The sequence below is a fragment of the Corella eumyota genome, chromosome 6 (assembly GCF_963082875.1).
Source record: "Corella eumyota chromosome 6, kaCorEumy4.1, whole genome shotgun sequence".
NCBI lineage: Eukaryota > Metazoa > Chordata > Ascidiacea > Phlebobranchia > Corellidae > Corella > Corella eumyota.
The window spans coordinates 12,948,653-12,960,725 of NC_137495.1; the positions used below are offsets into that span (position 1 = coordinate 12,948,653).

The 12,073-nt window shown below is 30.3% G+C and overlaps 1 protein-coding gene across 1 annotated transcript; it reads right to left on the minus strand.

Moving 5' to 3' along the window:
* Positions 1-4,202: 4,202 nt before the first annotated feature.
* On the minus strand, positions 4,203-5,780 carry LOC145755877 (protein FAM200A-like). Its single transcript, XM_082572110.1, has one exon. It carries the CDS (start codon positions 5,778-5,780, stop codon positions 4,203-4,205), a length of 1,578 nt encoding a protein of 525 aa, XP_082428236.1.
* Between the last annotated feature and the right edge of the window lie 6,293 nt (positions 5,781-12,073).

Consider the following 12,073-nt stretch of genomic DNA (forward strand, 5'->3'; position numbering starts at 1 on the left):
CTAGGATACCCCGCTTTAACGGTTCACCGTAAAAACCAAGTTGGCTAACTCTGTTATTTATATTAACATGTACGGTAATAATCAATAAAAACTACTAAAACAATACTTGCAATAAAAACATAAGAGTAATAAAACAGTATAAAAACAATACGACTACACCTAACCACACCCAAGTCAGAACTAACCTTTTGGTAGGCGCTACATACAACATTCGGCGCTACATTTACGTTTAAGGCAAGAAATCCCGATAAGGTTAATTAATTAGATATACTAGGGCATATACAGACTATCAGGTGTCAGGAGCCACCGACGCATGACAAAACATATATGTTACATTTATGTTGATCCATTTTCAAAACTACAGGAATTTTTGCCTTGTAGACAATCTTGTAGGCCGCTATATCAATGGGTAATTCGTACTCGGGGGTTTTTAAATAAATTGTGAATATTGGTGGTCGCTAGCTACTATGTGCACTGGCGTCGATCCTGGGGGTGCAGGGGGTTCATTTACCCCCATTTATAATTTTAATAAGTGCTGAATATATGTGGCACCCCTAGGTTGTTTGCAAATGTTGAATTTTTTGCGTATAATTGATAGTTATATAAGCAATTTTTTTTTGATATGTTGCCAAAAAACGGTATATTCTGCGTGCCACGTTGTAGATTGTCTAAAACTGGCATTGTTGCGAAACAAATACCGATTGTCCAGTGCCTTATTTTACGTAATAATTGTACTTTAGTTGGTTAAAGACTAATGTTGTCTGCTATCTTTGCGAATATTAAATTTAAGACTGTTAAGAGTTAAGTTTAATGAGCACTTCAAAACGGAATTTTTTAGCGAAGATTTTACTATTTTTTGGCACCCCTAAATTTTTTTATTTATTTATTTTTGGATTGACGCTCACGACTATGTGTATATATTTTTCATTAAACAAATAGACATTAGATGTATGCAAAACTTAATATATTTAAAAACACGGTTTTAAACATTTGTTGTAATGGAAATAAAATTTATATACAACAAAAATTGCGTTTCTAATAAATTTTTATCAGTTGCTTTTTAAGTTACTGTTTTCGGCGTCGCACTGTACATAAAGTATAAGTGGTAGCTTTGATGTTATAGCAATGTTTATTAGTTGATTAGTTCTTTTAAAGTCTTTGTAACTAGAGCAAGCATAGTGGTTGGCCTTTGTAATTTATAATAAGGGTAACGTCTGTATTTTGTTACTTTACTAAGGAGAAGTGACATAACTAACTAATTATATTTCTGCTTATGAAAAAAAATGTCTTGCTATAAAATAAAATATTTAAGAAAAAGCGTTACCTAAATTTCACATGGTTTTGTTTTAAACTCAATGCTGTAACTTAACAGTAAAACTTTTTTAAACAATTTATTGACATAAAACTAATAACACAATATGTTTTCAATTACAATATTAATTTAACTGTTTTTTTTGTAAATTATAAAATGATTTTTAAATGATCAGATTGTAAGTTCGTCTAAGTTTTGTTGGTTATTAATTTCATGTTTAAATTACAAAAGTTTGTTGAAGCTTGTAAAAGCTTAGGATAAAGTCATTTCAGTTGGCATAGCTAAATGTGTTTAAAATATTGCTAACAATTTTTCTTATGTCTGGCTTAGTATAAACCACCCCTAATCTGAAGAAAAAACTTTCTATACAAAAGGTTTATACAAATGGATTAAATATTTTTACACAAATGGCTTGAATAGTGCAGACATGCTTTGTGTAGTTGTGTTAAAATTGTAGTAATTTATTCTTCAAGTTTGGCTTATTTACTAAAGCCGGCAGTATAAACCAAGTTTCAATCTGGCACCAATAGTAATTTTAACAAGAGGGTTGGAATGGCTGAAATTATACTACAAGCTTTAAGCTTGGGTAGTTTTTATAATATTGTAGTCATTTCCTCTTCGTGCCTGACATATTTACTAAAGCCAGCAGTAAATACAAAGTTTAACAGAGTTTTATTTGAAGTAATTCATATTTTTGTTATTAGTTACGTTTTTTTTAAATTCACATATAAATTTTATTCGTATTTCGAATTGGCATTTTAATATCACTTATATTTTGCCTATGTTACTGTTTGACTTTAAAAAACAGCCACACCAACTAATTGCAGCATAGAAAACACAAGGTTGTTATTTTTTGATTTTATAAATAATTTGTGTGCCACGTTGTATAAGAGCAGTGGCCTTAATTAAAGGTTTTTCTTGTATAAAATAACATCCTTGTTTTGGTTATATAGTGGCGATATTCTTTTTTTGTACATGTTTATCCTCAATGTGAGAAGGTCGAAAAAAAACAGAAATTAGTTTGCTGGCAATAATTAATAGTTTTTTTGCTACAAATTTTTTTTTTCACTTTTGTGCTAATAGAAAGAGTGCAGTTATTTGTGAGATTAACGTATTTTGATATTTTATTTAGGTTTCAGCACCAATCACTTTTCTGTGTTAACAAATATTTTCTGTGACTACGTGACTTCGGAAAACAGCCACATCATCTAAATTGCAGCATAGAAAACACAAGGTTAATATTTTTTATTGTTGTTAATGGTTTTGTCTTTGTTTTAGTAAAACAGAAGCGTTAAAAAAAGGAAAAATATTTTTTTTTGTCCCTAGCAATTTATTTTTTAGAGGAAGATTAAACCCCAACTTTAAATTAAACAAAAACTTGTAACTTTAGCCATACATACACGATGGCATTATAATAGCACTAAAACCAACCAAGCATATTCGTTAACGTTTTGCTCTAGTCTAAAAGTTATTCTAACATGAGTTAATGACTATGTTTTAGTAAAACTTGTATATTAAACTTTTATGATTTTTAGCGCATTAATAAAGTCATTAAAAGTTAATTAATGAATATTAAATTAATGCAACGAAATAGACAGAAGCCCGTCAAAAAAATATTTTTCGCGTAGTAACAGACGATATTGTAACAAAAAAGGCCAAAAAAACATTTCCCTTAAACAAAATTTGTGTAAAAACATGTTGTTAATTAGTTACCGTGTTAATTTACACTCAAAAACTTGAGATAAACTATATAGAGTTAGGCAACAATGCGAAACGTGAGTTGTCTATTGGTCGTATTACGCAAAAAAATGCACTTATTCAATGTAATAATTCAAGCTAACGGAGAATAAATTGATATTTTTTTTATTTATTATTGATCAAAAATATGTTGTCGTCCAATTCCCGTGTTAAATTTTAAAATTTTAGGCGCTTTTAAGGGACACTCGCACTTTCTCGCATTTTCGGGCAACATCAAAGCATTTCTGCCGAAAACGTTGCTATGAGCAGGTGTTATAACGCGAAATTCTTTAAATTAAGTCAGAAGGTCGTTCAGTACAACCTGACTTAATCTCACTGATTCAGGATAGTTAACAAAAACACGCCAATTTAAATTACTTTTTTTACAAGTTTTAAGGGATATATTTAAATATTAAACACGCAAAAAAACAAAAAATTATATTCGCAAATTATTTAGTGAAACATTTTTAATAATGTAATTAATTTTTATTAAATATTGTTTTAAATAACAACATTTAAAAAATGACCAAAACTTGCATTGCTTTTTGTAACTTCAAAGTGCGCTACTTTAAATCGTTTTTTTTAATAATTTTGTGTTATTAAGTTAAAAAGTTGACATAGGAAATAAACAACAATAATGTTTTGCTAATTTTGTAGCAATAAAAAGTTACATAATGATTTATTTTCTTTAAATATTGGTCTTAAAACACGAAATACGAGACTCGCTGTTTCTCTTCTTTTTATCGCTTGAAAGCGTTCGACATTTCCTTGTTTTAGTTTATACTTTGATATAACTTGACACGGGCAAATAACTAATAACATTTTTATACACATTATTTAGTAAATAAATTATAAATTGATGTTTTATTTCCTTTAAATATTGTTCAGAAAAACGGCTTTATTCCACAAAATACGTTATGGCAGTGCTTTTCAACCTTTACAAAGACGGTTCGCACTGTTTTGTTTAAATAAAATTTCATCCGCACAAGCAACCGAAGTTGCGTAAAATCAGATTATACATACCATATGAACGTATTTTAAAAAACACAAATAAATTCTTGTTTATTAAAGAAAAATAACGAATACTGACTTTAAAATGTAAAAAAATGTGTTAAGAATATCCGCATGTCTTTATGCGAAATATTAAATTTTGTTAATGGCTCGGTTGCTGCTGCATATTTTTTGCAATTTCGTTCCAGTTCGGAACAACGTCATGCTCCAATGCTCCCCGCATAAGGTCGTTTAGTGTCCCAGTAAGAAGACAACTTCTCTTTTTAGTCTTAATATCAACCAGGGCACTAAACCCTTTTTCGGCCAAATAGGTGGTTGGATTTTGCACAAGAACTTCTAGCGCTTGAATTGCCAGGTCTTCGTAAGGGCTGTCGAGGGCTCTTGTCCAGAATTCAGCGTGTTTTCCACGGCTAAAAAAAGCTTGTTGACATAGGTTGTTTTTTAGATTTTCGCCCAAGTAACCTGGAGGCGGTTGTTCGCCGAAAGGATTCAAAATCCATAGTTTTGATTGCAGTTCTGTTGCCTGCTGACTAGGGAAGTAGGCTTCAAAATTATCAATCAAAATCTGCATATGAGAGCCGACTATTTTGATAATTCGATGCTCAATGTTTTGTTCTGTTTCCTCCCATCTACAAGAAGACATAAAAGTCTGCAGTGTTTTCAAACCGATTAAATTGTTAGTGCATAATTTTTCTTTTAAATTTTCAATGACATTTTTGAAAGATGTAATTTTGGAGGTCGCTTCAAATATATCAATTCCAGAACCTTGAAGAGTGAGGTTTAGCATGTTAAGCAGATTAAATATGTCAACGAGATAAGCCAGTTTAGCAAGCCAGAATGAATCTTGAAATAAAAGAGCTTTATGATCCTTTCGTCTATCAAACCACACATTGAGTTCCTGTCGCAATTTCCACACTCTTTCCATTACTTTTCCACGAGACAGCCACCTCACTTCAGAATGATAAACGAGGCGCCCATCGCCTCCCATTTCTCTGACAAGTTCATCAAACGCACGACTTTTCTTCGGACTATTTAATATTACATTTACAATTTTGATAACATCGGAAATCACATCGGCAAGTTGGTAGTTTTCTTCTTTATTGCCCAGTTTCTTGGCAACCAGTGCTTCGCGATGTATAATGCAATGGATACTCACAACCTCTGGTATGACTTGCTTTATGAGCGCAACAACCCCATTTCTAATGCCGATCATAGCCCTTGCGCCGTCGGTGGACACAGCCTTGCATTTTAACCACGTCACACCATGTTCTGAAAGGTAATTGTCCAATTTTGAAAAGATACTTGCTGCAGTGGTATCTATACCAATGGGGAGACAAAACAGATAATGATCGACGAGAGGTACATGAGGTATTTTTAGTGATGATAAGATGAGGCAGTGATCAGAGGGTTCCATTGCAAATTGCTGGAACTGTCGCTTCTGTTCAACAAATTGTCGTGTTTGTCGATTGAAGAATGAGCCCGACTTGTTTTTGTGTTCTGAATGTTTAGTGTCTCTGTGCCTTTTCAGTTTGCACTTCTCCATAGATGGATTGTGGTATATGACATGGCAGAGAGAACAGCGAGCCGAAGGGTAGTCTACGTCCGATTCTCGGACAAATCCCAGCTCAGTAAATGCATCGTTCCATTTTCGTTTTTTGCATAATTGTCTCTTATTTATTTTAGATGTCGACGGTTCAATATTTTCTGGTTCTTCTTCCATTACCACTTCCTGTTGTTCTACTGCATCTGCCGACAAATTTGGGGTAATGCCTTTATCGTCAGGCACTTGCTTAGCAAAAGCGAAGCCAAAATTTAAAAGACTCACGGATGTTCTAAACTCAGGCCTATTCAAACCGCAAAAAAATTACGGCGTTATTAATTTTCTTACTAATGTTCAAAATTTGTCCCAACTAGCCGTGTTACTGTAACTGTAAGAATAATTGTAAATAAACTAGACTTGCTATTTCTTCAAAAAAAACGCTCTGTAAAAAATGATATGCACGTAAAACTATTAGGATTATGACGTTACAATATTGTGAGAATATAGTTTTAGAAAATCATGTGGTTAACGCATGTACAATGCATGATCATTTGTGGCGAAATATCAAATTGTACGTAATTACTTGTTTTGATCGGCATTATCACTACATTGCCCATATTTTTGTATAATGTGAACCTAAAATATTATCGAGATTATCTATAATAATGAGAAAAAATGACCAGCTATTCTCATCCGCACCGTGTTTGTTATCCGCACTGCAGATTTTCTTATACGCACAAGTGCGTACCGTCTCACAGGTTGAAAAGCATTGCGTTATGGTATTACGCATTGGCTTCTGAAAACCACTTGCTTTTAAACTAACTTTTTTATAGGATTTAGTTAGCGTAATTGTAAAATTGACGCAGGAAATGAAAGACAAAATATTTTTTCGCATTATTTATTAAACAAATTATCGATTCAATGCTTATTTTATTTTAAATACAATAGACAACTTTCCATGAATACGCGAGAACAAATATTTTGCTGTAATTAAACTGCAAACGCCCGCTATTTAAAAAAAAATCTTCGGGCTGATCAAAATGTCTCGTTACCAACAATTTTTTTTACACTTATTTGCTTGTAAGTGGCCAAGATTGAAGAGTTTTTAATATTTTTGTTGCATTTCCTAGGCACCCCTAGGTTGTTTGGAAATGTTGCATTTTTTGCGTATAATTGATAGTTATATAAGCAATTTTTTTTTTTGATATGTTGCCAAAAAACGGCATATTCTGCGTGCCACGTTGTAGATTGTCTAAAACTGGCATTATTGTGAAACAAATACCGATTGTCCAGTGCCTTAGTTCACGTAATAATTGTCATTCAGTTGGTTAAAGACTAATGTGGTCTGCTATCTTTGCGAATATTAAATTTAAGACTGTTAAGAGTTAAGTTTAATGAGCACTTTAAAACGGAATTTTTTAGCGAAGATTTTACTATTTTTTTGGCCCCCCTAAATTTGTTTATTTTTTATTTTTTGGATTGACGCCCACGACTATGTGTATATATTTTTCTTTAAACAAATAGACATTAGATGTATGCAAAACTTAATATATTTAAAAACACGGTTTTAAACATTTGTAGTAATGGAAGTAAAATTTATATATATACAACAAAAATTGCGTTTCTGATAAATTTTTATCAGTTGTTTTTTAAGTTACTGTTGTCGGCGTCGCACTGTACATAAAGTATAAGTGGTAGCTTTGATGTTATAGCAATATTTATTAGTTGATTTATTCTTTTAAAGTCTTTCAAGCATAGTGGTTGGCCTTTATAATTTATAGTAAAGGTAACGTCTGTATTTTGTTACTTTACTAAAGAGAAGTGACATAACTATCTAACTATATTTCTGCTCATGGAAAAAATACACAATTTATTGACACAAAGCTAATAACACAATATGTTTTCAATTACAATATTAATTTAACGGTTTTAGTAAATTATAAAATGATTTTTAAATGATCAGATTGTAAGTGCATCTAAAATTTTGTTGGTTATTTATTTCATGTTTAAATTACGAAAGTTTGTTGAAGCTTGTAAAAGGCCTAATATAAAGTCATTTTAGTTGGCATAGCTAAATGTGTTTTTAAAATATTGCTAAAAATTTCCCTCATGTCTGGCTTAGTATAAACCACCCCTAATCTGGAGAAAAAACTTTCTATACAAAAGGTTTATACAAATGGGTTAAATATTTCTACACAAATGGCTTGAATAGTGCAGACATGCTTTGTGTAGTTGTGATAAAATTGTAGTAATTTATTCTTCGAGTTTGACTTATTTACTAAAGCCGGCAGTATAAACCACGTTTCAATCTGGCACCAAAAGTAATTTTAACAAGAGGGTTGGAATGGCTAAAATTATACTACAAGCTTTAAGCTTGGGTAGTTTTTATAATATTGTAGTCATTTACCCTTCATGCCTGACTTATTGACTAAAGCCGGCAGTAAATAGAAAGTTTAACAGAGTTTTATTTGAAGTAATTCATATTTTTGTTATTATTTACGTTTTATTTTAAATTCACATATAAATTTTATTCGTATTTCGAATTGGCATTTTAATATCACTTATATTTTGCCTACGTTACTGTTTGACCCTAAAAAACAGCCACACCAACTAATTGCAGCATAGAAAACACAAGGTCAATATTTTTTGATTTTATTAAAGTGGTGCAGAAGGCCGTCAAAAAATATTTTTCGCGTAGTAACAGACGATATTGTGAACGATTTTTTAACTAAAAAGTGCAAAAAACATTTTTCTTAAACAAAATTTGTGTAAAAACATGTTGCTATTTAGTTACCGTTTTAATTTACACTCAAAAACTTAAGATAAAATGTATAAAGTTAGGCAACAATGCGAAACGTGAGTTGTCGATTGGTCGTATTTCGCAAAAAAATGCCTTTATTCAATGAAATAATTCAAGCTAACGAAGAATAAATTGATATTTTTTTATTTATTATTGATGAAAAATATGTTGTCATCCAATTCCCGTGTTAAATTTTAAAATTTTAGCCGCTTTTAAGCGACATTCACACTTTCGGGCAACATCAAAGCATTTTTACCGAAAACGTTGCTATGAGCAGGTGTTATAACGCGAAATTCTTTAAATTAAGTCAGAAGGTCGTTCAGTACATCCTGATTTAATCTCACTGATTCAGGATAGTTAACAAAAACACACGAATTTAAATTACATTTTTTTCAAGTTTTAAGGGATATATTTAAATATTAAACACCCAAAAAAACAATTTATATTTGCAAATTATTTGGTGAAACATTTTTAATAATGTAATTAATTTTTATTAAATATTGTTTTAAATAACAACATTTAAAAAATAATTAAAACTTGCATTGCTTTTGTCACTTTAAAATGTGCTACTTTAAATCGTTTTTTTAAATAATTTTGTGTTATTAATTTAAAAAGTTCACATAGGAAATAAATAACAAGAATGTTTTGCTAATTTTGTAGCAATAAATAGTTATATGATGATTTATTTCTCTAAATGTTGGTTATAAAACACGAAAAACGAGACCCGCTGTTTCTTTTCTTTTTATCGCTTGAAAGCGTTCGACATTTCCTTGTTTTAGTTTATACTTTTATATAACTTGACACGGGCAAGTAACTAATAACATATTTATACACATTATTTAGTAAATAAATTATAAATTGATGTTTTATTTCCTTTAAATATTGTTCAGAAGACGGCTTTGTTTCACAAAATACGTGATATCTTAACGCATTTTTTGTTGCCAAAACCACTTGCTTTTAAACTAACTTTTTTATAGGATTTAGTTTGCGTAATTGTAAAATTGACGCAGGAAATGAAAGACAACATTTTTTTTCACATTATATATTAAACAAATTATTGATTTTATGTTTATTCTATTTCAAATACAATAGAAAACTGTCCATGAATACGCAGGAACAAAATATTTCGCGGTAATTAAACTGCAAACGCCCCGCTGTTTTAAAAATATCTTCGGGCTGATCAAAATGTCTGGTTACCAAAAAATTTATTTACACTTATTTGCTTGTGAGTGGCCAAGATTGAAGAGTTTCTAATATTTTTGTTGCATTTTTTTGGTAAAATGGTGTTTGAAATATTTTTATGTTAAAATTTCAAAATAACATAAATTATTTATTAAGTATTTTGTTAAAGATTATGGGTTAATCTTTACTTAGGTTTATGTTGATCCATACTTAAAACTACAGGAATTTTTGCCTTGTTAACAATCTTGTAGACCGCTATATCAATGGGTAATTCGTACTTGGGGTTTTTACATAAATTGTGAATATTGGTGGTCGCTAGCTACTATGTGCACTGGCGTCGATCATGGGGGTGCAGGGGGTCCATTTACCCCCATTTATAATTTTAATAAGTGCTGAATATATGTGGCACCCCTAGGTTGTTTGCAAACGTTGCATTTTTTGCGTATAATTGATAGTTATATAAGCGATTTTTTTTGATATGTTGCCAAAAAACGGCATATTCTGCGTGCCACGTTGTAGATTGTCTAAAACTGGCATTATTGCGAAACAAATACCGATTGTCCAGTGCCTTATTTTACGTAATAATTCTACTTCAGTTGGTTAAAGACTAATGTTGTCTGTTATCTTTGCGAATATTAAATTTAAGACTGTTAAGAGTTAAGTTTAATGAGCACTTTAAAACAGGATTTTTTAGCGAAGATTTTACTATTTTTTTGCCTTTAAACAAATAGACATTAGATGTATGCAAAAATTAATATATTTAAAAACACGGTTTTAAACATTTGTAGTAATGGAAATAAAATTTATATACAACAAAAATAATAAATTTTTATCAGTTGCTTTTTAAGTTACTGTTGTCGGCGTCGCACTGTACATAAAGTATTAGTGGTAGCTTTGATGTTATAGCAATGTTTATTAATTGATTTATTCTTTTAAAGTCTTTGTAACTAGAGCAAGCATAGGGGTTGGTCTTTATAATTAATAATAAGGGTAACGTCTGTATTTTGTTACTTTACTAAAGATAAGTGACATAACTATCTAACTATATTTCTGCTCATGTGAAAAATAAACAATTTATTGACATAAAGCTAATAACACAATATGTTTTCAATTACAATATTAATTTAACTGTTTTAGTAAATTATAAAATGATTTTTAAATGATCAGATTGTAAGTTCGTCTAAGTTTTGTTGGTTATTTATTTCATGTTTAAATTACAAAGTTTGTTGAAGCTTGTAAAAGGCTTAATATAAAGTCATTTTAGTTGGCATAGCTAAATGTGTTTTTAAAATATTGCTAAAAATTTCCCTCATGTCTGGTTTAGTATAAACCACCCCTAATCTGGAGAAAAATTTTTCTATACAAAAGGTTTATACAAATGGGTTAAATATTTCTACACAAATGGCTTGAATAGTGCAGACATGCTTTGTAGTTGTGTTAAAATTGTAGTAATTTATTCTTCAAGTTTGGCTTATTTACTAAAGCTGGCAGTATAAACCAAGTTTCAATCTGGCACCAAAAGTAATTTTAACAAGAGGGTTGGAATTGCTAAAATTATACTACAAGCTTCAAGCTTGGGTAGTTTTTATAATATTGTAGTCATTTACTCTTCATGCCTGACTTATTGACTAAAGCCAGCAGTAAATACAAAGTTTAAGAGAGTTTTATTCAAAGTAATTCATATTTTTGTTATTATTTACGTTTTTTTTTAAATTCACATATAAATTCTATTCGTATTTCGAATTGGTCTTTTAATATCACTTATGTTTTGCCTATGTTACTGTTTGACTTTAAAAAAACAGCCACACCAACTAATTGCGGCATAGAAAACAAGGTTCTTATTTTTTGATTTTATAAATTATTTGTGTGCCATTTTGTATAAGAGCAGTGGCCTTGGTTAAAAGTTTTTCTTGTATAAAATAACATCCTTGTTTTGGTTATATAGAGGCGATATATCTTTTTTTGCACATATTTTTATCCTCAATGTGGGAAGGTCGAATGCGTGACCATTTGTTCCCCGGTCTAATTTCAAGTTGGATGTGGCAGTTTGGAATAATATAGATTTATAATTGCCCGATAATTATGCTGGTGATTAACAGATTAAGTGCTGGCTCAGCAGAAGTTCATACAGTTTATAGCGTTGAACTAGATAATGCAATAAATAGTAAAAAGTGGTTATAGATTTTCTTATTGTAAAAATATGGATTAGTCTTTGCCTATCATTAAGTTAAGCTGTTGAATCAAAGTTATGTGGATCTGTTTATATAACTTTAATTATACATATACGCTTTGTAGCATTTTAGTTAAATTTTATAAAAAAAATGAAGTGTAAATATTAAAAAATATAAAAATTTATGTTGTCTACTTAAAACTCTAACAAAGTAAAATAAATTGTTTTTTTATTTTTTTTATGCTTAAATATAAATTGGCAATCTGAAATTTTTAGTTATATAAAGAAATTTTTAAATTTGTTGTTACTTGTAGGCCCATT

Bases quoted from the DNA above. Each gene is read 5' to 3' on its own strand.
- LOC145755877 (XM_082572110.1), bottom strand. From the start codon at position 5,780: ATGGAAGAAGAACCAGAAAATATTGAACCGTCGACATCTAAAATAAAT.